This window comes from Lampetra fluviatilis, chromosome 50 (genome assembly GCF_964198595.1).
Source record: "Lampetra fluviatilis chromosome 50, kcLamFluv1.1, whole genome shotgun sequence".
Lineage (NCBI taxonomy): Eukaryota > Metazoa > Chordata > Hyperoartia > Petromyzontiformes > Petromyzontidae > Lampetra > Lampetra fluviatilis.
Genome location: NC_136324.1, coordinates 7,264,101 through 7,291,309, shown reverse-complemented (window position 1 = coordinate 7,291,309; position 27,209 = coordinate 7,264,101). Strand labels below are relative to the sequence as shown.

The window sequence follows — 27,209 nt, the reverse complement described above, 5'->3', positions numbered from 1 at the left end:
CTACACGTATTGATTGCACTATGTAACACAAATTTGTTCCCGGGTAGTAAGTGTTATTTCGTTAATGCTTTTGCATCAAAAATACAGCAAATGGCTATTATTCCCCACAAACTTACTAATTTCTAAGTCTTTTGTAGTAATTTTTGTATTACTTTAGTAGGGTGGGGAGGGGCTGGGTGGGGAGGGTGGGGAGGGGCTGGGTGGGGAGGGTGGGGCTGGGTGGGGAGGGTGGGGCTGGGTGGGGGGTGGGGCTAGGTGGGGAGGGGCTGGGTGGGGAGGGTGGGGCTGGGTGGGGGGTGGGGCTGGGTGGGGAGGGGAGGGGCTGGTCACCCCGTGGTGCCCTTATAAAACTCAACGTTTAACCTACTCACGCTGGCTTGTGCCCGCCCTCACAGTCGGGCATATTGTTTGCGGAATACACCACGCCGCCGTTGACCCTGGCCATTGACCGAGCAACCCAACGTTCCTACCTGCTCCCTCCGCAGGAATGTGTAATCTTGTAAAGTTGCACGTTCGGTGCAAGGGTCCCCCCGATGCACGCGCTCACTCACGCCACCAGCAGAGGGCGGGAGTGGCACGCGTGCTGCCGTCTGTGCGTGGTCGAGGTGGTGATGCTGTTTTGTTTTGTGAATCTTCAGGGCAGGATTAAGATGCTGTAGACTCCCTGGGCTACAGGTACTGTGAGGCCCCCAGTAATATTTTCAGAAGGAAAACAAAAGTTAAAGAAAACTAAACTATTATTTTTATACGGCTAACAAATAAAATGCAGCATTCACAAATGAAATAACTTTTCACTTACTCTTTGGTTCTCTCGGTAAAGTCACGTAGATAATTATCTATAAATTTTCTATCTACGTGGCTTCACCGAAAGAACCAAAGAGTATGGATTCCTGCAGTCACGAAAGCTTCAAATCAAAACGTTTCACTTAATCTCTGGAGGTCCTCCATCTGCCAGAGGCTCCTGGGCTGCAGACCCTGAAGCCCCCGTGCCTTAATCCGGCCCTGTAAATCTTCAACAATCCGAGGGTTGATTCGTCGGCGAAGGTGAAATCTTTTTGCGCTGATCTTTGGTTTACATCCGCCAAGGTTTGGACAATCCTACCATCAGTTTGTCCGCGTTTTTTTTTACCTAGGGTAAGTTCTTAAGAGCAAACACAATTCATAATCAACGTTTTTGGGTTAGATCGCTTTATTTATAAATGTGTCGTAACCCTCCACCACCCGACACGGCCAATCAGCAAAAACGTGTCACGTTGACAAAAGACAAATAGTTCACTGCTTTAGCCCACCGGTGTGTTGAAGCGTGAGACCACAACATAAAACAAATTTTGAGTACGACGTTTCGCTGGTAATTGCCAGAATGGCGAATTGCCGATGATGCTGGATGCAATTACCAGCGAAACGTCGTACTAAAAAAATTGTAAATGTTGTGGTTTCACGCTTCAACACACCGGTGGGCTAAAGCAGTGAACTATTTGTCTTTTGTCAACGTGACAATTTTTTGCTGTTTGGCCGTGTCGGGTGGTGGAGGGTTACGACACATTTAAAAATAACGCGATCTAACCCAAAAACGTTGATTATGAATAATATTGGTCGCGAAAGCCTGCCACGTGTTAAACTGAGCAAACACAACTTTACGCTAAAGTTGTGCTCATTTTGGGGGTGGGAGGGTAATGTTAGGAGAGTTACCGTGTGCCCCCTGTTACAGGCAGACCGAGCTTCATGCGTGAACAGTCACATGGCCGAGTGGGAAGCGTGTTGGTGGTCGCTTGTCGCGTTTCGAATCCGGCAGGCCACCCCTGGTTAATACTGCGGCTGTGTTCAGCGACAGAGCGCACACCGGCGTATGATTATACATTTGGGCGTGTAAATACACCGTAACACGATCGTTCTTAATCTGGGGTACGAGATGGCCAGATTTGTTTCGAAGGTAAATCATCGACAACACAAATTGAGCGCGGGCACGTAAGTAACTACTAATTAGTTTCATCAAACCCTATATATTTATTAACATAAACATTTTTTCTCGATTGAGAACCAAAGGGGGTGCCTGGCTGAAGTAAAGATGCAGAACCACTGACATAACACGGTTCGAAAAGAGTTAAGGCCCATTGTGTGCCGGCGTCATGGGCCCGAAAGTGAAAACTCTACCTGCAAAATGACGCCGTTGGTGAAACGCAAGGAACGTTGTCGCTCCCCTTACTGCCAAAACTCTGAGGGCCACCCCTGAAAACGAGTCATCAGACTCGACGCCAGGTACAACACGCATCGCAGAGAAAACAAGTATAACCCGTAAAAACAAAGTTTTTCACTATAAATCCTTTATATGCGTGGCGGCTAGAGTCCTCTCGTCCTCTGGCTTGAGATGGCTGCCACCTATGGATCAGATGATTGCATTGCACCATTAAGCAATTGGTAATTAAATATAATATTTTTGTCCTACAAAGTGTAAGATTTTGGAAAACAAATTTCACGAACATTAATTGTCACGCACAACGAGTCTGTGTTGAAAATGTCAGCTCGATTGGATCACGGGAAGTGGGTTAAAAAACGACCGAAGGATTTGCACGGTCGTAAGCAAGCAAGCGAACTTAATATAAAGGATTTAAAAAGAAACGTAGAGGACACACACACACACATACACTCACTCGCCAATCCAAAACAAGTTGTGTAGCAACAACTCGTGAAATCATGAACACATGAAAAAGCCACAACTATCAACCCGTACGTGTAACGAGTGATCACAGGCAGTGAGTTATCCACTGGTGAGTTCAAACTTGATTTGAAGCTTTCGTGACTGCAGGAATGACTCTTTGGTTCTTTAGGTAAAGTCACGTAGAAAATAAAACAAATAATAGAATACGACGTTTCGATTGCAACACAAGCAATCGTCATCATGTATACAACAAACCTAGTGAACTTAGAAATACAATGCAATACAACACAGAGAGTCGGCTAACACAACAGTCAACACCCTACCTGGTTGATTACCGGTACGTTCTTCCAAAGATTGCTAAATTAGAAGTTAAGTGTGAAATTTGACAAACAGAAACACAGAGAAGAGAGAGAGAAAACAAACTTAAATCCTCCCCGTAGAGGTGGTTCAAACTTGATTTGAAGCTTTCGTGACTGCAGGAATTACTCTTTGCTTCTTTCGGTAAAGTCGCGTAGTTGTTTTCGTTTTAACCTGTACGCTTTCACTAAAAGTTGCTCGCTTTTTTTGTTCTCCGAACAGCGAGACAGTTGAGTTGACATCAGATTCGTCCTGTGAGTCCAACCTCTATTTAATTCGCCCTGTAGGTTAGTTTTGTAATTTGTGATATTAATTTGGAGATAAGCTGAATGTTGAGTTACGTTTTGCAATATGTTTGATTCCTCACACGAGTCGTTTTGTTTTGATTGCTTTACTTCGTTGCGATACTTTTTTATGTCTCCATAATAAATGGGTTTCTTTCCCTCAATATAAATGTGTCGTCAAACCCGCCACCACCCGACACAGCTAATTATCAATTTTTGTCGCGTAAACCAAACGTGCCTCATATTCGTCGATTTGATTTTGCCATTTTGGTAATCCAGGCCACCCCTTGCAAAATGTATATATCGTGGTCTATCGATTTCTCGCCTGGTTAGACAAAATAAACTTGGAACATCTTCCTTCATTCTTAACTTGCACTCACCACAGGACGGGTGGATACAATCCATGTCGACGTTTGTGGCCGTGGCTACGTGCTGTGTGCTCCGAGCTCATTGCCAGAGCCCACAAACCAAAACCAACTCCACACAGACACTACATTTGTCAATAGCGTTGCGTTGACCTTAAAAGGTAAAATATAATCGGGTGACGTTTTGACCAATTGGGGCCTTTCTAGCACACACACGGCGAGATTGTGGATAGGAGTTTGGAGACTGAACTTTACACCGCATAAATAAAATAAACAAGCGTTTTAAATTGGCATATGAATAGTTACCTATTAATATCCGTTCAATTATTAACCATCGATTACTCAATAAACGAATTTGTATTAAAGGTTGCTGGCACGTGGTATGAATGGTTGTGTTGTGATGAGGTCACAATGTAAACCAGTGGTTCTTCTTCACCTGGGGTACATCACGTGCCCCTGGGGAAGCGAGATGCCCTTTCGGGGGGGGGGGCGGGTGTGCGAGACATGGCCAGATTTTTTAAAAAAGGTATTGAAAACAATACCTTTTTTTGAAAACAATTGAAAACACAAATTAAGCACGGGCATGTAAGTTACAACCAGTGTTTCATCTTACACCTGTGCATTCGTTAACATTGAATATTTTGAACAAGTCTACGTGACTTTACCGAAAGAACCAAGAAGAAGTCTACGTGACTTTACCGAAAGAACCAAGAAGAACATTGAACATCTTATTAACTATTGAGACCACGGGGTGTAAGGCTGCAGTAAAGAGTAAGATGCCATCCATTCAGTGCGTACGCATGGAGGGTGCTTAACCCAAATGCGTACGCTTGCGTATAGGGGTCTACTGACAATGTACGCATATGAAACGGGGGGGGGGGGGGGGGTGAAGCCTCGATAATAATGTGTCTAGATTTGAAGCTTTCGTGACTGCAAGGAATCATCTTCTTAGGTTTTTTCGGTAAAGTCACGTAGGTAAAACATCAAAATGAATTTTCATTCATTTTGATGTTTTACCTACGTGTGTCTACATTGGCCTTCACATGAGCCACAATTCAGTGTCTTCAGCTGTCAGACAACAAGTCCTGCCGGGAGAAGTGGGACTGTGGGAGAGGTGTCACTTGCGTGCCAGCGTGCCCCTGACTGCAGCTCTCACGCAGCTCAGCAGTGAGTCTGACATCGTCTGGCGGCCTGCCCCACCATGGAGGATGATCACACATCCTGCAATCTGGCCTCGCTGCAGACTGCCGCTGGCTCAAGATTGTAGCTGTCGCGGTGCTCTGTTCGTGCTGCTGCTGCCAGGACATCAGTACTAACCCTCGTTACAGCAGACCGATGTGTTGACGACATCCCTATAATACGTAACCTGTTCGACTGGGTCCAGTCGGAGTTTGAACCTCGCGACGTTTTAAGGGCACGCAACTTCATTCTTTAATGCAGCCGGCGGTGGACTATCTGCTTGCTTCAACACGTTAATATTATTAATCCTTGATCGTTTCTGCGTGGATTAAATATCGGCCGTTCTATAGGATTCGCCGGGGGGGGGGGGGGTCGGGCGTGCGTACAGGGAGGGGGGGAGGGGTCAAGTTTAGACAGATCTCTGCGTACCTACTCAATGGATGGTCCCTACTAGAACCACTGACGTCAACCATCATTGGAACAATCTTCTGGGCACAAATCCATCATTTCATTCGGCGGTGGGGGTGGGAGTGGGGATGGGGGGTTGGGGGGGGTTGGTGCGGGGGTGGTGGGGGGGTGGTGGGGGGTATTGGTGGGGGGGTGGTCGGGGAGGTTTGGGGGTTGGTAGGGGGGATTGGTGGGGGGGGGGGTCAGGGAGGTTGTGGAGTTGATGGGGGAATTTGGTGGGGGGTTTTGTTGGGGGGGTGGTGGGGGGAATGGGGGGTTGGTGGGGGGTTGGTGGTTGGGGGAGGGGACTGACAGGGGGAGGAGTCTCATCGTCTCTCACGCCGATTGGCTGGGAATGACCGCGCCCCTCCTGGATGTGGGAGGAGCCCGCCGTCAACCGCGCCCGCCCCCAATGGACCCATGTGGTGGTGGTGGTGGTGCTGGGGGTTTCAAAGTTGAGCCCAAACATCGGTGGATCCGGAGGGCGATAGCCTGGGACGCAGCTCCCCCCGCACGACCTGTGTGTGTGTTGTCTGTGTGAGCCACCACCACCACCATCACCGCCGCGTCTTCTCACCTCAAGAGAACTTGCAGGGAACGCGTGAGCCTCGCTCGCTTACGAGCGTGCTCGCCACCACCCCCCACCCCCCCGTTACGCGCGGCCACAGGTGAGAGTTGCCACTTTTCATTTGTGTTGTTGTTTTACGGGGGAGTTTCATTGCCATGCGACTTGTTATGGAGGTAGAGTGCAGTTTTGCTGTGTGTGTGTGAATTCTCATGTTTATTTGTTACGCTCGTTTTCAGCAGGGTCCTGCAGAGTGTATTTCTTTTAGCAGCAAGGGGCAATGAGTGATGTTTGAAGACTACCCATTTGTTTTTTTTTTGCGGACAGTTTGGTTTTATTCTCCGAAACGTGGATCATCATCATGCAAGGGGCACGATGGTCCTCTCTTGTGAGTGACGGCTCTGGATCTTGAACGGCCCCCACACCTTGACAGCAGGTGGCTAATTTGATTTTGCAAGCAGCAGCAGCAGCAGTATTAATCAGGGCGGGCCGCACGGGTCGAACCCGTGACAACTTTTGCAACGGGCGGCGTTAACGCGAACCTGACTATAAATTGGTACTCAGATTGTAAATGTTGTGGCTTGGCTCTCCAACACACCGGTTAGTGTTGTACTAGTGACGAATTGGCCACGTTCTGTTTACGTGACAACCCTTACTAGTTGGCTGTGTCGGGTGGTGGCGGGTTTAACGACACTTTTATATATTTACACGATCTAACCCCCCCCCCAAAAAATCCTCTATTATGGATCGTTGTGTTTATGGGCATTTGTACTGCACGGCTTTTGTTGTGACTTTGTGTCGCTGTGGTTGACGGTGCGTGTTCGGTCCCCCTTGCAAATGCGACCCAGTCTGTCCGTCCCTCCGTGTTCGCTGAAGTTCTGTCGCTGCTGGGTTCAACGAAACGAACTAGGAACTTGAATTCGAGCTGTTATTCAGTCCACACCCTCCGATGACTTGAATCTGGGGGGGGGGGGGGGGCCTTGGGATGCTTGGGGGTGCCGTCACCTTTTGCTTGGTTCGCTCCCCTCTCTCACCCCGCCACGGCCACATCCCCCTCCCGTGAGTCCACTCAGCCGCTCACTCGCTCGCTCACTCAAGGTGAGAGTTGTCACTCTGCGGTGTTCGCTGTAGGACTTGTTTGACTTTAGGCGTGGCGTCCTCGATGGACGGTGGGGATACGAGCGGTGGTTAGCCACCAATTACGGTGACGGCGAATATTGGAACTTGTTCTGGACCCCCCCACCCCCTCCTGCAAACCCACCTAGGTCGACTTAGCCTCAAATGAGTACCGAACCTGCTGCGATGTGTATAACATTGATTGGCTCGGGATGGCCGCCAATGTTTGGCTAGCCATCGAACAAAGACGGTCAACTGCATGCGCTTATGCGGCCGTCTGGAACGCTCTTCCTTCCGATATATTAGGAAGCCACTTGGAGCTATGCGCTTTTAAAGAAAGTTTGAAAGCTCATTTCTCTTAGAACTGCTTATTGCGTTTAGTTTGATGTCCTTCCCCGCACCTTCAATTAGCACGGTTGGATACGTACAGTGTGAAAGAAGTTCAACATATTGTACATACAAACATCAGCACTGGGGAGAGAAAGGCGACCGGGCGTGGTGTTGTCCGGCCTTTCCGCCCTTTATGGGCACTTTCCACAACCCTCTGCTCAATTCTGTACGGGGGATCTTTGTCTTTGTGTGGCAGTTCTTCCTGTGTGCCGTGCACTTTCCGCTGGGATTAATTTTTTGTTCACGGAATAATTTTCCGTCCCTCCCTCCCGTACTTCACCGCTTGCGATTATAATTATTAAATGATTTATAATAAATTTGAAATAAAGCATCTCCACTACTTTGTCAAAGAAATGGTGGGCGTCCCCAGAGCCAAGTGGTGGGAATTCCACATTCCCTTGAGTGGCCTTTCCATAGAATAACCACTGGAGGGTTTTTTGTTGTTGTTGTTGTGTTGCTGAAATTGGTACTCACTTTATCGACCCCGTCGGGAATGATGGGCAGTGTCGAACGGCAAGTGGGATTTGAATATATTTATTTGTCAATCCACGATATGCTGTATGCATATGGTCCTCAGTAATCCACATTCTCTGTCAAATCAAAAAGCAGACTATGCCTCGTGCACATACCTGTTCCTGCGCGCAGAAAAAGTATTTTACACATCCCATCAGCGTCACAGCCTTCACTGGGAGTGCATACGTTGACACCGGTTTTGACATTCAGTGCCTCATCAGCAGAGCCACGGCTGCTTGAGCCCGATGGTGCTCTGAACAAAGTAATAATTTGTGCTTTAAATTTCGATTCAAAGCTTTCGTGACTGCAGTGATTCATCTTCTTGGTTCTTTCGGTAAAGTCAAGTAGAATGGAAATAATAAAATAATATAAATATAACATAAGAAAATATTTTATTATGTTATATTTTTATTATTTTATGATTTCCATTCTACGTGACTTTACCGAAAGAACCAAGAAGATGAACTTGTGCTTTGCTCACTAAAATCTCGCGAGTGAATGCAGCACTGCTGTCCTTTTGGGCTCATTATTGTCACATTCGGGCCGCTTCAATGTGTGGGGTTGATCATTCACCGGAGTGATAATTAACCAAGCCACACTACTCCGTCGACGTGTGTCGTCGCACGCACAGCGACCTTCAGTCGATCCACTGCTGAATGAGTGCCTGTCGTGAGCCAAGGGCCAGCCCTGGTCTCTCTTCGTCGCTGCCCTGACGGCAGTGGGAACCGCTCTGAGCCATGTCCCAAACTGCACGGGTTCGTTGGGTGTGTGTGTATACCACTGCACCACTCTCTCCCCACGCCCCTATTAAGTATATATTGCAAATTTTGTATAATAATAATATAAAATGTGTCGTATATTAACCAGGGTGTTTTTTTTGTTTTTAAAGCTGACACGCGTCGTTTGAAAATGGCACGGTAATCATTGACTTTTATCATCCGTCACTTTTTTGCCGCTCAGGGTTGGAGCGGCTCACGAAGTTGACTTTCGTGAACGGAATTAAACGACCGACGTCAGCTGGAGCCCCCGTCGTCGTAGAAAGCCGGACCGCCGCGTTGATTTTCCACACGCGGACGATCCGCTTTCGGTTTGGAAGGCCCGCGGCGTGCCGATTTGACGTCGGCGGATTTGTCGAAATCGAAGGAGAAAAGGTTTCGGGAAGAACCGGTCACCGCAGACCATCGCGACTCATCTCTGCCCGCGACATTTGTAATTCCGCAAGCGAGGGAAGTCCGCGAGATGCCTGGGCGTTGGCGTGGAGCCGTACGACATGCCCACGGAGAGGACCACCGTTGAGACTTGCGCGCTTCAGATCCGGAGCGTTGGCACCCACGCTGGTGGTGGCAGCCTTGGCTGCACGTGATAACGGAACCGGCGTTCTGTAATCGGCTCGTCGTACGATCGTACGTGTGACGGTTTAACTGGGCCGTGGTTGTGCTCCCGAGAGAGGTGCACAGCTCGGAGCACCCACACTGGGACAGGTGGCAGCCCGCGGCAAAACTCGAACACAGACACAGGCGTCTCGCGTCAGCGTGGCGTCAAGAGGGTCCGTGTATCCGTCACCAGCGGCCGTGCTGATCCTACTTACACCAAGCACCTGCTGGTGCAGCAGAGGTAGCTGCTGTCAGCGAGTGGCCATGTTAACGATAAACCTTAATAATAAAATCACTCGGGGGAGAGGGGGGGCACTGAATAAAGTTGCTACAATTGGTATCAGGATACGGCTCACCAAACTCCAACACTAGCTGCAGAAATACAGGTCCTACTACGCCAGGTTAAATTGTCAGACTTAATGATTATCTTTAGCTCTCAATTGGCTTTGAACAAACGCGGTCGAATGCGGCGTGACAAACGGATTTAACTGGAGGAGTTCTGAAGCTCTCTGCTGGGTCTGCCGTGCCTTGATAAAAACAAAACGTAAATCATAACAAGAAGCGTATATATATTTATTTTGTATAATTTTATTTTTCTCATCGAGCCTGCACGAAAGGCCACCGCCGTCGGCTTCATGAACAGCGCCGCCGAGTGGAAGCCGGCGTTGCCACGCTCGCCCGACGAGCGATGAAGAGGCGGAGGTCGCCGCTCAGGATGTCCCTGGCGGCGGCGCACCTAGCCTGGTTCGCGACGGCTCTGCCGCTGCTGCTCCTGCTGCTGCCGCTGCTGCTGCCGCCGGTTCGCGTCGCCTGCCAGGACCCGGCGGGCGCCGGCGTGGGCGCCGGGAGGCCCCCGGGGCGGTACGACGCGGTGGCCCTCGGCGGCCTCGGGGTGGCGCGCGCCGAGGACGACGCCCTGGAGCTGTCCTCCGGCGTTGGCGTGCGGCGTTGCGAGCCCATCCGTGCGGCACTCTGCCAGGGCCTGGGCTACAACGCGACGCGTGTGCCCAACCCCCTGGGACACGAGAGCCAGGCGGACGCGGAGCTCCAGCTGCAGACGTTCACCCCCCTGGTGCAATACGGCTGCTCTGCGCAGCTCCAGGTGAGCAGCTGGCGGTGGCGGCAGCGCCGTGGTGGTGGTGGTGCTGCTGCTGTCGTGGTGCTGCGGTGATGGTGCAGTGATGGTGCAGTTGTGGTGCTATGTTGGTGCGATGGTTGTGGCGCGGTGGTGCTGCGGTGGTGGTGGTACCGCGTCACGATCATGGTCACGAGTCAAAGTGATTTCCTCCGGAGTCATTGGCGCTCGACTCCTGCGTACAGCCTCGAGCCACTGCTTAAAATGTTACATCCCTACGGCAGGGGCGAGTCTATCCATAGCACGACCGCTGTTGACTTACCCACAAAGTGGAACTAATTTTATTGACCAAGGAGAGATGATGGGCTGAGTCAACCAGAATACGAACTCGTGATTGCAAGTCGCTCGCTCTTCCCACCTTGCCAGCTAGCGACGGCGGTTGGTCGTGGCACCGTCTCGGCTCGAGCCAAAGCCTCGTGAAGCGTGCGGCCTACAGGCCCGGGCCTGGTCTAGGACTTCAAATCCATGATTACTAAATCTCCAATGTGCGCCTTGTCAATTCCCCTTGTGTGTTTATATATGAAGGCTTTAACACAAATACACGGCTGGTAATGTTCAACCCTTTACAGCCCGGTGGATGTTTGGTTTTGTTCAGCTCCACGGCCATCGGTCATCTTTGTGTTCATCGCAACCCCTGCCACGTTCATCGTCACTGCATCTGCATCTGTACTTGGGCTGTTCTCCGCCCTCTGTCCGAGACATGCTGCCAAATGAACGCAGCTCATTCTGCTAGTCTGCGCTCTTTGTACTTGCTTCAAGAGTAGAACTGGGATATTTGGTTCATTTAAGTAAGTAATCGATTACTCCACTAATTGGATACGTCATAATAGAATCCTGTGGTAGGCCACGTAATATTCTGGCTTAATTTATGCCGTAAGACCCTCCAACACCCGACAAAGGGCACAAAACGTCAAATTGTCACGCGGTGTACAGGCGTTTAACGCGGGCAATTGTTATTGTCTCACGTCACCGGGAAAAGTTGAAGAACGATCCTCGCAAACCTTAAATGCGAGTACCCGGTGCGGTGCACGTATAAAACATCAGCGTTGGGGAGACGAAGGACGGCCGGGCGTGGCGGTGCCGGCCCACCCGACCGGCCCTCTCTCCGTGCCGCGGCGGCCTTCAATCCGTCGCTACTCGTGCGTCCCCCGAAATCGCTTTCGTCGAAAGTCTAACTCGGCGGACCTCCCGTCTGTCGCGTGCCGGCAGTTCTTCCTGTGCGCCGTCCACTTCCCGCTGTGCGCCGAGGCCGTGCCGGAGCCGATCGGGCCGTGCGCCGGCATGTGCCGCGCGGTGCGCCGCCGCTGCGAGCCCGTTCTCGTCGACTTCCAGTACGCGTGGCCGCCGGCGCTGGCCTGCGACCGCTTCCCCACGCACAACGAGCCCGAGCACATGTGCATGGAGGGCCCCGCCGAGGAGGAGGACGTGGAGGGGGGGGAGCAGCGGGGCGACGCTGCCGGCAAGGATGGGACCGCGGGGGCCAAGGGGAACGGCGCCGGCAGGGTGAGGTCACGCGACAGTGGTCGCGGTGTTGGTGGTGGTGGTGGCAGTGGTGGTGGTGGTGGCGGCGGTGTTGGGAGTGGTGGTGATGGCAATGTTGGTGGAAGAGCGGCAGTGTAATGGTTAGTGCGCTTCGCTATGAAGCCGGCGACCCGAGTTCGATTCCCGCTCACGGCCAACACCCAGTGACGATTATCTGAACCGGTACTGGGCATCCCCTAGGTCGACTCGGCATTAAATGAGTACCTGGTGTAGCAGGGTGTGTAAACATTGCCACTTGGGAGACAAAGGCGGCCGGGCGTGGTGTTAGCCACCCACCCCCTCGTGTGCCGTGCCAGCCTTCATAGGTGCCACTTGCTAACAGCACTTGCCTCAACAGCCTGTTAAGGCTACACGGAGGATCTTTGTATTTGGTGGTGGGTTCACTTTGTTTGTGTGACGCCATGATTGACGTTGGGGAGAACGATTCTCTCCCACGACAAATTGTCGCGGATTAACCGTCATGATCTGAGAATCTTGATTGACAACGGGATACACAATCATTCCTCCCACTGGGACGATGGGTTTTCGGGTTCTACGCCCCCCCCCCCTCGTGTTATGAGGCATGAATAGCGAGGTTTGAGGCGTGGCTGGGAATCGAACTGGGCTCGCCAGGTTCGTCGCGCAGTGCACTATCACTGCAAAGCACCGCAGCTCACAAGTGACAGAGCTCATGATTAATGTCAAGTGGCCCACTTCAGACACCGCCAGCAGCAGCAGCAGCAGCCAGCGACACTCTGAGCTGAGCAGCCTCAGCTGCTCAGCTCGGTTGCTGAAGAAGCTCCCGGCACGCGTAGCGAAACGCCGGACATGGTGCTGAACAGCGCGCGGCACGACCCAGCAACGCATCGGAGAGAGTGCAGCCACGAAAACCTCCTTCGTGTTTCTGCCTTTCCACATCGTGAACAAATTATTGTTTTATTCATCCCATCGGCCGCACCGGCTTCTGCGAGCGATTGCATCAGCAGCATTCGCTTAAGGACCCGTATCTAACAGAGAGGGTCCTAAATGCCAACAAAGGACCCTTTTCAAGGGCCGGAAACAGGTCGCACGTCTGCACGTATGTACGTTGAACTTCTTTCGCAACGAATGTAGCCAAGCGTGCTAATCGGCTGTCTACGTACGGTGAGAGGAGCCCTTACCCCATTAACACACGGCAGTTCAACAGCATTGGCTTTGAGCGAGCCTGACTTGCTGATGGGACAGTGAATGTCAAAACCGGTGCACACTTTGCTCGTATCAAAACCAATTCTGCCAAACAAAAACATTACGCCCAGAAGGCCGTGCGGATGATGGGATGTGTCAAATCAAAAGCGCTTGTATTTGTGTTTGCCGTGGATACATGTACACGTGGATACATGTACACGTGGATACATGTACACAAGCGGGCAGTGAGAGCTGGCGGTAGTGGGAAGCCTCCCCTCGAGGTTGATCATTTACCAAAGAGGCTGCCTTGGTTCAGGTTTTACATTCCCATTTATAGGTCATGCATTGCACGCTAGTGGTTGTACGTTAATTATTCCAGGTTAGCCGTTAGATATGTGCAGTGTAAGTGAAACACACGAACACGCGCACGGCACAAGGTTTATTATAGAGTCTCCATCAATCCATCCTATCTCACCGATCAGTGGCGTATGAACTTCAGCGGACCCAAATCGACTCCGAATACGTTCCACGGCGACCTGCTGCTGTAACCGCGTGTCAAACTCGCGCGGTTTCGGGGGTTTCTCGCGCAAAGACGCTGGAACACGCCATCACGTTCGGGATCTGTCCCCGAGTCTGAGCCAGTTCTGCAACAGACTCAAAACGGTGTTGCTGTTGTTTCAGAGAGCCTCCTTCGATGTGTGATCAACAATAATAATAATTTACATTTATTTGCTAGGCGCCTTCCACTAATGTCTCCAGGAGAAGCGAAGTAGAATAAAACTGAGTTAAGAAGATGTGGTTTTAAGACGAGACTTAAAAGTATCCACATTATCGGATAAACGAATTTCTAACTGGACTCATGAGAGTGCTCAATAACAAATGCTTTATTTATACTTCACCGTAACACCGAGTGTGCCTTGCATGGACGAATATGCCAGTTTTTTTTCATATTTACCAAAAAATCCAGCAAATCTGAACCCAGATACCAAATTTCGGACGATCTGAATTCAGATTTTTTTCAGATTGACCCAGAAGTTTGACCTCTGACACTCCGCGTGGGGTCTGGTGACGTCACCGTTGTGAGCACAAAGGGACGCACCGCATCGGTGGAAAATGTGAATCGTGGTTAAAAGCCGAAAAAAGAAACAACATTGCATCCTGATTCTTTTTCCTAGACCGCACAGGTGGCACCCCAAGCATTCACCCGTGATTTAAATCCTCGTAGTGAGTTGTGCAGTCATCAATGACTGCACAAGAAATCGTGCTTTTAAAACAAAAAAACTATTCCCATAGATTGTTTGGCTCCTTGCAGCTCTGAGAATGATTGACGTGCGATGATGAAGACTTGTCTGCGCAGAATATCTCCGGGTTAACTTGGCCTTGGCTCATAGTCTCAGCTGTGGCTTGTGGCTTCACTTTGGGGCCATTCTACTCCAGCGCGTGGCAGGATAGATTCAGGAGCTAGATGCCAATTTCAAGGTCTGCTAGCTGTGACGAGAGGGCTTCAGGGATATTAAAATACTGGATATGAGGCATTATGAAATATCATGGTAAACCAGCTAATTATATATGTACAAGTATTTAGTCAGGGTTATTTATATATGACGTACTGTCTGTCAACACGAAGCAAACATAAACATGGAAGTGGATGAATAGGCCCTAAAAATAAATCCTCTTGTATACAGTTTAATTAAACTGTGAAGGCTCTCTCATGGGCACAACCACTACAAACTATTATTTAACCTAGGCTGTTCTTTTAAAAACAAGTGCGTAAGCGTGTAAATTATTACACAGAGGCAATTCAAACGCACGGAGACGGCCTAAAGCTCACAGGTGTGTGTTTGAAAACATTTTACAATTTGCTATTCTATTCATGTGTACGGCGAGATGCCATTGTCAAGGTCTGCTGCTAGCCACGACGAGAAGGGAGAGAATTCGCGTAGTTTTGCTGTCCCTCCTTCGTTGCAGGAGGGCAGGCCACAGCGGTTTGCTATATGGTCCGTAGTTTGTGTTACATGGCTACAATCGCATTACTGCGGCTTGTCTTTGATGTATCTCAATGGGTGTCTGTGTGTCTTCGTGTATCTCTACGGGTCTCTATGTATCTCTATGTCGAGGTCTGCCAGTCACGATGAGAGGGTTTTAGGAGAGAGTTCATGTAGCTTCGCTGTTCCTCCTTCGTTGCAGGAGTGGCCACAATCGCACAACTGCGGTTTGACTTTCATATTCTATTGTGCACATCGGCTGTTGATGTTCCGATGCGGTTTATCGTTGTTCCACCAGTGTCTTCGAGGAGGAATGTCAAAGCCAGGATGAGCGATGTTTGGGTCTCGAATTAGGTGTTTATTCGGCACATCAACTTTTTTCTGCTCTGTTTGCCGGTGTTCTTCCGGCTCTGGGTGACCTTTGTAGTGTCCAGCGACCTGGCCACTACAAAGGTCAAGAGGTCATCGCGTCCATTCAAAGCGACAATTCACATACTTCACCACACAGGTCGGCGCAAGTGCCCTTCTCTGTCACCTGCCCCCCTCCTCCACCCTGCACCACGCGTCCCACCCATAGTCTTCTCCTCCTCCCTCCTTTCTCCCCCCAACTCACTTAGCCCGTTCCTTGGATAACCCAAGTTAAATGGTCAGGGTTCCACCTCTCGTTCAGACCAGCAATGGGGTGACGATCATCGGCAGAGGTTGTCCTGAGCGAGTGTGGTGTAAATTCCCAGTTCCCATGGTGGAGGCCAGTCTTGCCACAGGGATGACCACTTTACCACGTTGGGTTCAAGTAAGACGTGTGTGGTAAACCCTCCTCCACCCGGCACGGCCAATCATTACGATTGATTTTGGCAGTTGCCACTATTTTTTGCAACTGCCTGATGATGCTGGGTGCGACTACAAGTGAAGTCGTCCACGTGGTGTGGATCGCTCTTCAACGCAGCACTTGCAGTGGGTGCTGTTGAGGCAGCGATAAATTGGCCCCGTTGTGTTCGCGTGACAACCTCATTAATTGGGCTGTGTCGTGTAGATGGGGCTTTTACGACACACGTATTACTCACGCCATTTGACGCGAACATCTATTTTGAAGGGTGACCCCACTGCTGCCTTTACTAAAATGAGGTGCTTGTTTTATTGAGTCCAAAGGAACGATGGGCTGAAACCACCGGGATTTGAGCTTGCACCCTTGTGAGTGTGAGTCAGGCGCTGTTGTGTTTAGTACCGGCTGTAGCCCATGCTGGCAGCTCAAGGGGAGTGTATGACAGGGTGAACACTCACACCTCTGGAATTTGGTCCCCAGCTGCAACGGCCCGGCCCAGACGCAGAAAAATCTCCGTATCAGAAATCGCACAGGTCGCAGTCTGTTCTCACGCACGATGGCAGCGGCAGTGTGTTCAGGAGCTAAGTGCCAATGTCGACGTCTGCTGGCCATGACTTGATACAACAATTTTGCTGTGACGGTTTCACCTGAAGACGGAAGCTTGTGTTGCCTCTGAAGTGATTTAATTTATTTGTTTTTTTTTTAACCTACGTGACTTTACCGAAAAAACAAAAGAGTATGATGAGAGGGCTTCAGGAGAAATATGAGTTGAAGGGGAGGTGATCATTTAATAAAGCCCACCCGTGTTGTCGTGTTACCTTAAACACAACGAATACTGTACCATCATCTAGGCGCCATCGGTGGCGAGATGTTAACCCCCTCGCTTGGTATGCAGGAGGTCGTGCATTCGATCCCGACCCTGATGCCTGCTGTGTCTCTCTGCCCGTGGTCACGTAGATTTTTCTCCGGTTTTTCCATCTACATTTAGAATCAACACCCGTTTAGACTAATTGGCTGCTTTAAATTTCCACACCACTTCATTGAGCTATCATTTGTGATAGCAAGGTGGCTTCTGAAAAGAGTTAGATAGCTCAGTGGGCCTTACCTGGTAAAATAAAATAAAAAATAGTCGAGTTGAGTAAATGGAGGTCGTTTTAAAACAAAAGGCCCTTTTGAAGGGCCGAAAACAGGGCCGTGTCTAACAGAGCGGGGGTCCTCACCTCCGAAGGTTTGGCAGGTCACCAGTGTCTTGTCCGAACGAGCCCGCCTCTGCTGAATGAGACGCTGAGTGTCAAAACCCATTCCAGACTCCTTGCTCGTGTTCTAGCAAAGCTGCTGAACTGTATGCCGTCCCGGAAGGCTTCGCCGGCTGATGGAATGTGTAAACACGTTGATTTCTACGCTGAGGGATAGGTATGTGAAGGAGCCGTTATCTTCCTCTGAGTTACGTTGTTACTTTTTTTTCTTCCAGAGACATGCTATATACACCAGGCTCAGGCTATTTGAATAGAAATACAGTAAGATTGAGGTGGTAAATATATATATATATTTGGTATCTAAAGATCACTGCAAAATGTTAATTATTATTTATCCGTGTATCTATGGTACACACAAATGGCACAATTTCCCCCCCCCCCCCCCCTAGTGAAAAGAGACAACAAGATCACAGATAACAAGATGACAAATAACAGGTTGACAGATAACAGGATTACGGATAAGAAGATGACAGATAAGATGACGGATAACAGGATTACGAATCAATGCTGGTGCGGTGCCAAATAACTATAGGCAAGGGGACGCTCTCCCTAAGCTCTGATCGTAGTCAATCTCTGGTGACCCCTGGCTCTCCCTCTGGTGACCCCTGCCTCTCGCTCTGGTGACCCCTGCCTCTCCCTCTGGTGACCCCTGGCCCTCCCTCTGGTGACCTCTGCCTCTCCTTCTGGTGACCCCTGGCTCTCCCTCTGGTGACCCCTGCCTCTCCCTCTGGTGACCCCTGGCCCACCCTCTGGTGACCTCTGCCTCTCCTTCTGGTGACCCCTGGCTCTCCCTCTGGTGACCCCTGCCTCTCCCTCTGGTGACCTCTGCCTCTCCCTCTGGTGACCCCTGCCTCTCCCTCTGGTGACCCCTGCCTCTCCCTCTGGTGACCCCTGCCTCTCCCTCTGGTGACCCCTGCCTCTCCCTCTGGTGACTCCCCCCACCCCCACTTGGCTCCTCCCCCTGCAGTCGCCCGGCGGCCTGGACTCGGACTCGAGCTGCCACTCGGCTGGGGGCCTGCTGCACCCCGACCGCTTCGTGTTCGTGCAGCGCCTGGGCGCGTGCGTCCCCCGCTGCGCTCCGGCCACGCCGGGTCCCCGCGCCGCGTTCCTGGAGGCGTGGATGGGCGCGTGGGCCGCAGCGGCGCTGCTCGCGTCCGTCGCGGTCGCCGCCACCTTCCTCATGGAGCCGGCGCGCTTCCCCTACCCGGAGCGGCCCGTGGGCTTCTTCGCTGCGAGCCACGCGGTGCACGCGGCGGCCTACGTGGCGAGACTCGCGCTCGGCCACGAGCGGGTGGCGTGCGACGCGGCGGTGAGCCACGGCCCCCACCCCCCACCTCCCGCCGTACCGTGCACCGGCTCGCCGGCGGTTTAACCCAGGGGGGGTCGTAAATCGAAATAACGAAGAAGAGAGACATTTTGTTTCGAATTTGGTAAAAAGAAACCAACTCAATATTTCAAGAGCCGCCGCAGTGCGCGTGAATACGAGACGGTGTTCCTTAATAAATAACGTCACGGAGCAGCCCTTCAAGAGACGCATGCGGCTCTGGAGCAGCAGGTTGCCAACCCCTGGTTTGACCACTACCTCTGTCCATCTGTCCGTCCCTCTGTTAAGGTTAGGGGAGCTCAGCAAAATTAGTTGCAAAGCCTAAGTTTAAGTGACGTTTTATCTTTACTTGGTCATTGGTGACCGAGTTCGGACCATGATCTCACTGCACTTGCGGGCTTGCTGTTTTATGTGAATATTTTATCATCATCCTCACTAGCAACGGCAGCCATTGGCAATCCACTGATGGATGAAGGCCTCGCCTGGGGAGGCTTCCCAAAGCTGCCACCACCAATAAACCTCCACACAAGCTGATGTCATCGCTTTAGTTCTGCAGTTTGTTAAATGGTCTTGGGCATCACCTAGGTTGACATGGCCTTCAAATAAGTACCTGGTGCAGTGTAAAAAAAAACGTCAGCGCTGGGGAGACAAAGGCAGCCAGGCGTGGTGCTGGCCACAAACCCCCTCTTGTGCCGTGCCGGCCTTCATAGGTGCTCGCTAACAGCACTTTCCCCAACAGTCTGTTGCGGGCTATACAGCAAGGTTATGTTAAACTTCTACTCAGCCCTCAGGAACTGCTGAGCCCCCGAGCAACGTGGTGACCACCTCTGTGACAACGACGGTGACGACTTTGTCCCTCTTGCTGTGTCCCGGCTCGCAGGGGAGCGACCTCTTCATCACGCAGGACGGCCTCAGTAACTCGGCGTGTGCGGGCCTCTTCCTCGCCATCTTCTACTCCTCCATGACTGGAGCAGCTTGGTGGACGATAACAGGTGACGGCCACGGCAATCTGGAGCCACTGCACTCACCGAGGCCTGTAAACTGAGGCCTGTAAACTGAGGCCTGTAAACTGAGGCCTGTAAACTGAGGCCTGTAAACCGAGGCCTGTAAACTGAGGCCTATAAACTGAGGCCTGTAAACCTAGGCCTGTAAACCGAGGCCTGTAAACCGAGGCCTGTAAACTGAGGCCTGTAAACTGAGGCCTGTAAACTGAGGCCTGTAAACTGAGGCCTATAAACCTAGGCCTGTAAACCGAGGCCTGTAAACTGAGGCCTGTAAACTGAGGCCTGTAAACTGAGGCCTGTAAACCGAGGCCTCCCACTGACGTCTTCTCTATGGACGAGCATCCCAGCCTGCGTGAGGCTTAACTCATTCGGGGCGGTGACGCTGCCTTTGCGGTTGGTGCGGTCACCGCTTGTCTGCAGAGGTTCATGGTTCGGATCCCGGCAGACTGCCCTGGTTAATACTGCGATGTGTTTTAACTTTAAAAATACTAAGCGCTGTCTAATCATTCCTGTGACGTCATTTTGAAAATAGTAAGCCACTGTGTGCCCAGAGTTGTGGTCCAAATTAAAGATTACCTGGAAATTACTGATTTGAGACTACACACAGCGACAACATCGCCCCCCTACAGCGAGACAACTGCACTTAACCCTTTGCGAGTTGCAGGGTGCCGTTCCGATGACGTATGTTATTATTAACTCATCTTCAATGGTGGAATGTGAGGCTGCGTGGCCCAGCAGTTGAGTGAGCGGCTCGCCCGTTGGAAGGTCGCGCCCGCTGAAGAAGCGCCCAGTACGGTGGAGGCGAAACGTCGGACATCGTGCCGAACACACAACCCGAAAGCCCATCGAGTGGGTGCAATCTGGTGAACTCGGTGTCGCCGATGCGGTACCTAGCAACGTGGGTAGTATCGTTGACCTTACGTCTCAACGGGCGTAGTGATGCTCCACGGTGAGACGTGCCGAGCGGCGCGGTGACGCGCAGAAACGTCAACCGCCTAACAACCCAAACGGCTCCCGCTGCAGGCCTCTCCTGGTTCCTGTCGGCGGGCCTCAAGTGGGGCCCCGAGGCCGTGGCTCAGCGAGCCGCGCTCTTCCACGCGGCGGCCTGGGCCCTGCCGGCGCTGCAGGCCGCAGGGGTGCTGGCAGCGCGCGCCGTGCGGGCCGATGCCCTCACCGGCACCTGCCGGGTCCGCACGGACAGCCTCGGGGTCCTCGCCGGCCTGGTGTTGGCACCGCTGGCCCTGTACCTCATTGCGGGCGCCGTCTTCATGGGTACGGTAAACGCTTTGTGTGTATAACTTTGGGGGGTGGGGTCCCGGTGGCTACGTCCACATGGCCCAGCGTGGTGAAGTATCGTAAAAAAAAAACACGTGACGGATTGCGGCGGATAGAATGCCTTCGTGCAGCAGTGGGTTTGCAAAGGCCGGTAACATTATGAGTAATATATTAGATGAAATATAAATAAGACGAGGCTTTTATGAATCGATTTCTTTGCTGACTAGATAAACAAAGGTAAAGGTGCAGCCCTACAACTGTTTGCTCATGCCACTGCCTACTCTTCCACGCCGAGCGGATGTCTTGGGAGCGGTGGTAATACCCACGCCTGTACATTCACAATCAGAATCTTTATTGACACAGCAGGAGGAGGAATCCGATGAGCTGTGAAGTTCTTGTTCACAGATGCCCAGAAGGAGCACGGGCTCAGAAAGTTACAACAACACGATAGGAGTGCAAAGTATGGTAAAGCTAAGCGAGTCACCACATATGAATAAAAAGTATGTAGGTACAAATTACACAAGTACATCAATTCTGCACCTCTGATCAGCACTGTTGGCTATGTATGTTGCGGTTCAACATACATGCATACAATTAGTGTCGATTTTTCATAATGGCGATGTCAAGGTCAATGAGTCAGTACCTCTGTAGCTCCTTTCCACTGGCACATCCAAACCACGCTCGTGCGGCGTGGGTGGCTCTCCGTTGGCCATCTGGCAAGCCGAGCCAGAGAACAACCGAACCGTGAAACTCCGGCCTCACAAGAGGCCAGAAGCCTCGCACGTCCTGAGCAGGCGCGCCCGGTTGGCTCTTTACCGCCTCCATAGCAGCTCGCTTGCGCGGTGTGAAAATCTGCGTTCGGTACCGGATTCAAGCTTTGGGGGGTTGGGCGTCTCTCGCGGGTGATTCATAATGGCCTTGGCAGAGACATTGAACCAGAGCAGCTGAGAGTCCTGGGTTTGAATTGGGTGCCGTGGTGGCGAAATGGTAACTACCTCGCCTGGTATACGGGGGGTCGTGGGTTCGATCCCGACCCTGACTCCCGTTGCATATTTGGAGGTTGTTTGTCTCTCTCGCCGTGGTCACGTGGATTTTTCTCCGGGTCCTCCGTTTTTTTCCCCTCCACAATTGGAATCAACATCACGCGTTTAGAGTATTTGGCTGCTATACATTTGCACGTGATTAACCCACTTTGTTGAGCCACCAATTGTGGCCAGGTTACTTCTGAAAAAGCGCTACATAGCTCGGTGGGCCTTACCACCCGTGGCTTAGCCACCAGGCTTTCGGTTGTTGTGAGCGTTATGGTCTCAGCTTGGCCACCAACGACCACACAAAACAAACCGGAGAATTTATTCGATTCAGTTTCGGCCAAGCTCGGTGTGCACGCACAGTTGACACGAGTGAAACCGGTCCTCTTGTTGTTTCCAACGGTACTCCAAGATTCATTGCACGTAAGCGCCATAAAAAACACAAGCCCCTCTTGCTGTTAATTGCTGGGTGAGTCTAGGCCACTGAGCAGGCATGGAGTAAAATCACTTTGCTCGCTTCCGATACGCACGCAACGATTGGTACGGCATAAGAATGAATTATTGACAATCGAGTCAATGATTTCAAAGTGCGAGTTACGTTTCCTCCAGGTGAATAGAGCGTGCTAGAGAGACTACCTCTTGGGCAGTAGAAACGAGACGGGGGAGTTCAAGGTGAGGCCTACAAGACTGGATAGGGAACACACCGGGCACATGAGATGGAGAACACAAACTGGGCCGACGAAATCGAATCGAACTTTTGCATCGAATCGCGACGATTCGCGGGATGGCAGGGAGAGGCAGTGGGAGGAGTCGCACCGTGATGCACACCAAGACGCCCAGAGACTCCCTAACTAAGCCAGAGGTGGGGGGGAACCTTCGTCCTTGGCTCAAGAAGCAGTACCGCATACGCCTCCTTCCCAAAAGAATGTCTCTCAGCGCACAGAATACAGTAAAACCTTGGATTGCGAGTAACTTGGTCTGCGAGTGTTTTGCAAGATGAGAATTTTTTTGTATTAATATTAATTTGATAAACGAGCGAGGTCTTGCAATACGAGTAGTACGTGTACGCTTTGTCTGCCCAGCGTCACGTGATCACAACTGATATACGAGTGCTTTGGATTACAAACACGTTTCCGGAACGAATTATGATACGAAAGTTATTTTGACACATCCCATCAGCCCCACACGGTCTTGTGGGAGTGCATGATTTGACGTGAAAAAAAAAAAAGGTTTTGAATTGATCTGGCTCAGGACTGTTCTTAGAACGTCGTCATTGAGAATAGTCGGTGATGTGAAGTGTACTGTATTTAACCGGGTGACAACTCCCGTCGAAAAATAAATCTCTTTTCGCAACGATGGCCACTGGGCAGCATCGTGAGATGCAGCAGTAGATGATGTCAGGGTCCGAGAGGTCCACAGGATTTGTCCTGAGGTGTCATCATCATCTTCTGGAGTCACCGTCTGTATATCCAAGTTGCGGCTGGTTTCCTACAGTACGAGTTTCTAGCAGCGAAACGTCGTATTCAGAAATTGTAAATGTTGTGGATTCACTCTTCAACACACCGGTGGGCTAAAGCAGTGAACTATTTGTCTTTTGTCAACGTGACACATTTTGTTACTGATTGGCCGTGTCGGGTGGTGGAGGGTTACGACACATTTATAAATAACGCGATCTAAACCCAAAAACGTTGATTATGGATAGTCACGTGATTGCATCTCGTCGGTTCGCCACCAACTGCCTAACGACGCCAACCGCCGTCCCACGCAGGCGCCAGCATCGTGTCGCTGACGCGCATCCGCGCCGAGCTGCGGCGCGACGGGCGCAAGCAGGAGAAGCACGAGCGCCTCACGGGCAAGCTGAGCGCCTTCGCCGTGCTCTCGGGCGCGCTGCAGGCCGCCTGGCTCGCCTGCCTCGCCCGCGACCTGCTGCTGCCCCCGGGCGACCTCCACTTCGGTGGCGCGGAGGGGGAGGAGGAGGACGAGGAGGAGCGGGAGGAGGTGGTGGCGGCCGTGGCGCTGGCGTGCCTGCGAATCGCCGCCTCGCTCTTGCCGGCCGTCGTCTCCGTGCTGTGGGTATCGTCGGGCAAGACGGCGCGCGCGTGGGGACGCTGCCTGGCGGCCGCCGCCGCCATCCCGCAGGGCCGCGGCGGGAGGGGCCCGGCGGCGAGGGACGGGTGGGTGAAGCCCGGCGCGGGGGAGACCGCCGTGTGATGCCCGCCCGCCCGCTCGTCCGCCGGCATGATCCCGCCAGAGCGAGAGGATGTGCCGCGACGAAGCGCGGGTGACGCGGCGACCCGCTCCGTCGCCCGTCAAGCTTTGCACCGATTCCGGACGGGACGGGTGACTGTTTTCCGGACTCGAGGAATGGGCCGCCCCGGACCCCGCGGCCTGTAACTGCTGCCAGCGCATGTACAGAAGTTGACCTTTAAAAAAAAACTATTTATATTTTACCAGGTAAGGCCCACTGAGGCTCTTTTTCAGAAGCGACCTGGCACGAATGACCAATCAACGAAGTGGCTCATCACGTCGAAATTTAATCTCGGCCAAATACTCGAAACGCGTGACGTCGATTCTACACGCGGAGGGAAACACCGGAGGACCCGGGAGAAAAATCCACGCGACCACGGGGAGAGAGACACGCAAACTACCAAAATGCGATATTGGATATAAAAACTCCAATATCAATAATTCAGGCGAAGTTTCAGCGACAGTTCCCCGATCTTCGCGGGAGTGGAAGGTGTGATTTGTGCTGAGCGCTTCGTGCTCGGCGCTTGGTTCTCAGTGCTCCGTGCTCAGTGCGTGTCGTGCTCATCGCGTATCATTCGCAGCGCTCGCGGCTCCGCAGACGGAGGAGTTTCTGCGTCCATGGAGCATTCCGCAAAAACCGCTCAACTCGGTGAACGTATCAACGCCGTCAATTAAATCTTCAATAGCGCTTGCAATGGTGAGACCTTTGGGCCGGTGCTGAGCAATGGCGATTTAAAATAGGAACGATAATAACAGATTCTTACCCGCTGTAACCACAGGCGGAAAAGCTGCCCACCGATGATGCCACCGCAGCAACGCGCACCTGCCGTGAGCGTGGATGCACTGTTAAGGTTTGCCCGCTCTGCCATCGATTGCCCAACCGAGCTGGTGATTCGAGACTTTTTTTGCCCCCAAGGCTTTTTCGGGGCGTCCTTGAACTCGCGACCGCTGCGTCGAGAGCCGTCACGCGTGGCGCCGTTACGACGACCGTGGCTCCAGCTCTGTGAAGTGCCCCATTAGGCCCAGCGGGTCCACCCTTCACCCATGGCTGAGCTGCGTAAAATAAAAGCCGCCGCGTGGGGTTTTTCGCGCTCGCACTGCGCGAAACTCTGCGACCACGCGCTGTCAAGTTGTTGCCGCGCTTCGTTCGCCATGATGTCCCGACGTTTCGTTCCGCGTCCTGCTTGGCGGGAGCCTCTTCAGGAAGCGAACGGGGCAGCTCGCGTTATCCCTCGTGTCTAGCAGCGGCTGGCAATGGCCGTACCAGCACGTGGAGCGGAACGTCGGACGTCGTGCCCAACGACGCTCGGTACGGTCCAGAATACCCCCCGGGAGATGGTGATGAAAGCGTTGGCAATGCCACACTGGGACTTCTCATCGTCGCGTCTGTGCGCAATTCGAAGTAAAACCGGCGAAAATAAATGTTCCAGCAAATAAACGTAACTGGAGTTGAAAGGTTTATTTTTTTTTTTCACGCATAGGTTAACTTCGTTTTACATTTTTGCGTCGACTCAAACATGAATCAATTCGACCGTTTAACCCCGTGAGAGGGTTCCTGAGCGGTGCGCGCGCTCGTTATTGGGGCGCGCTGCGTGCGGAGCGGTGACGCGGCAGTCCTGGTGAAACCTGGGTGCGATATCCGGCCGAGCGCCATCATCAGCGGTACGTCAATATCCGAAACTGTCCCGGCCTTCCCCTAGATCAACTTGGCCTCAAGTGAGTGCCTGGCACACAGTGCGAGGCAAAGGGACTCGGTGTGGCGCTGGCCTCATTGATATCCCGCCACGGTGGCGCCTGGAATGCAGGAGGTCGTGGGTTCGATCCAGGCCCCGACGCCCGTGTCTTTGCAGTTTGCGTGCCTCTCTCCCCTTGGTCGTGTGGATTTCTTGTCTTCCGGTTTTTTTCTCTCCACGTTTAGAATGAACTTGCGTTTTCAAGTATCGGGCTGCTATGAATTTCCACGTGATAAGCCACTTCGTTTAGTGATCACTTATGGGCAGGTCGCCTCTGAAAAAGAGCTACAAAGCTCAGTGGCCCATACCTGGTAAAATTTAAAAGTTTCGTTTAGTTGACCTTAATAGGTGCTCCCCAATACCGTTTGCACCTTGTCTGTTTCCCCTGTGGCTGATAGGGCTAGAAGCCTTCAGAACTGATTGAGTAGCTCCCATCATGCTTTTCGTGTTTAGTTTTCCTTCCACCACTCCTCTGATTAGCACAGTTGGCGACGTACGGTGCAAAAGAAATCCATCACACTGTAATACATACAGCTCTGTATGCTGTGTGTGTGGTGTATCCGAGTTCTAAACAACGCGGCCAGACGTTGTGTCTCCCACGCGAAGACGACACGAGTTACGTGCAGGCCTGGTCCGTCCGGCCGGCCGGACCTGACTGGCCACGGCACGACGGGGGGCAATCGTTTCACTTCTGCAGTTTATCCCCCGGGGAGGGGCGGGCGGGGAGTAGGAGGTCGGAGGGGTTATGGGGCTGGAGCTCGTTAGGGAGAAGCCCGGCCCTCTCTGTCGCTCCCAAAGCGTTACCCTTGCGAAGAGGAAACCGCCTTGGGGAAATTGGAACGCGCGCTTTGACGAATCTCCGCCTCGCACCCCCCACGCACCCCTCCCCGTCCCCAACACGGCCCAACTGCCACCCCGGGGCCTTCGTTCCCCCTGTCCGGCGAAAGAGGTGGCTTGCCATGCCAGCGTACTGATAAAGAGAATGCAAATGTTATCATGTACAGCCCTTTGTCAATCAGCTGTTGGAGTGAAGGCCTACCCTGAGGCTTCAGAAACCAAAACAACAAGGAGAGCCAATTTTTTTTACTTGGTAAAAAGAAAAAAAGTCCTTCAAAATTTCAATAATCCGGCCACAATGCACTGTGTGGTGACTACGAGATGGTGGTAACGTCACAAAGCGGTCCTTCAAGAGCCGCATGCGGCTTCGGAGCCCCCGTGGCCTACCCGCTCCGTGCCCATCGTTGGGTTGGTTACGTGAGCATACTTCGCCAGTGCTGGTTGGGCATCAGGGGACCCAGGACGAGATGCTAACTACGTTGCCCAATATGCAGGAGGCTGTGGGTTCGGTCCCGACCCTGACGCCTGCATATATGGAGTTTGTATGGTCTCCCCGTGGTTGCATGGATTTTTTTTCCTGGTCCTCGGGTTTTTCCCTCCACATTTAGAAGCATGCGTTTGCAGTATTTGGC

At 52.0% G+C, this 27,209-nt stretch overlaps 1 protein-coding gene across 1 annotated transcript; it reads left to right on the top strand.

Annotated features, from left to right (window-relative positions):
* The first annotated feature begins 5,719 nt into the window (after positions 1-5,719).
* Positions 5,720-25,453, top strand: LOC144948569 (frizzled-4-like). Its single transcript, XM_078878139.1, has 7 exons — positions 5,720-5,956; positions 8,833-10,347; positions 11,590-11,883; positions 18,097-18,438; positions 19,334-19,445; positions 20,481-20,729; positions 23,529-25,453. Exons 2-7 carry the CDS (start codon positions 9,934-9,936, stop codon positions 23,969-23,971), a joined length of 1,854 nt encoding a protein of 617 aa, XP_078734265.1. The 5' UTR covers positions 5,720-5,956; positions 8,833-9,933; the 3' UTR covers positions 23,972-25,453.
* Positions 25,454-27,209: the final 1,756 nt, after the last annotated feature.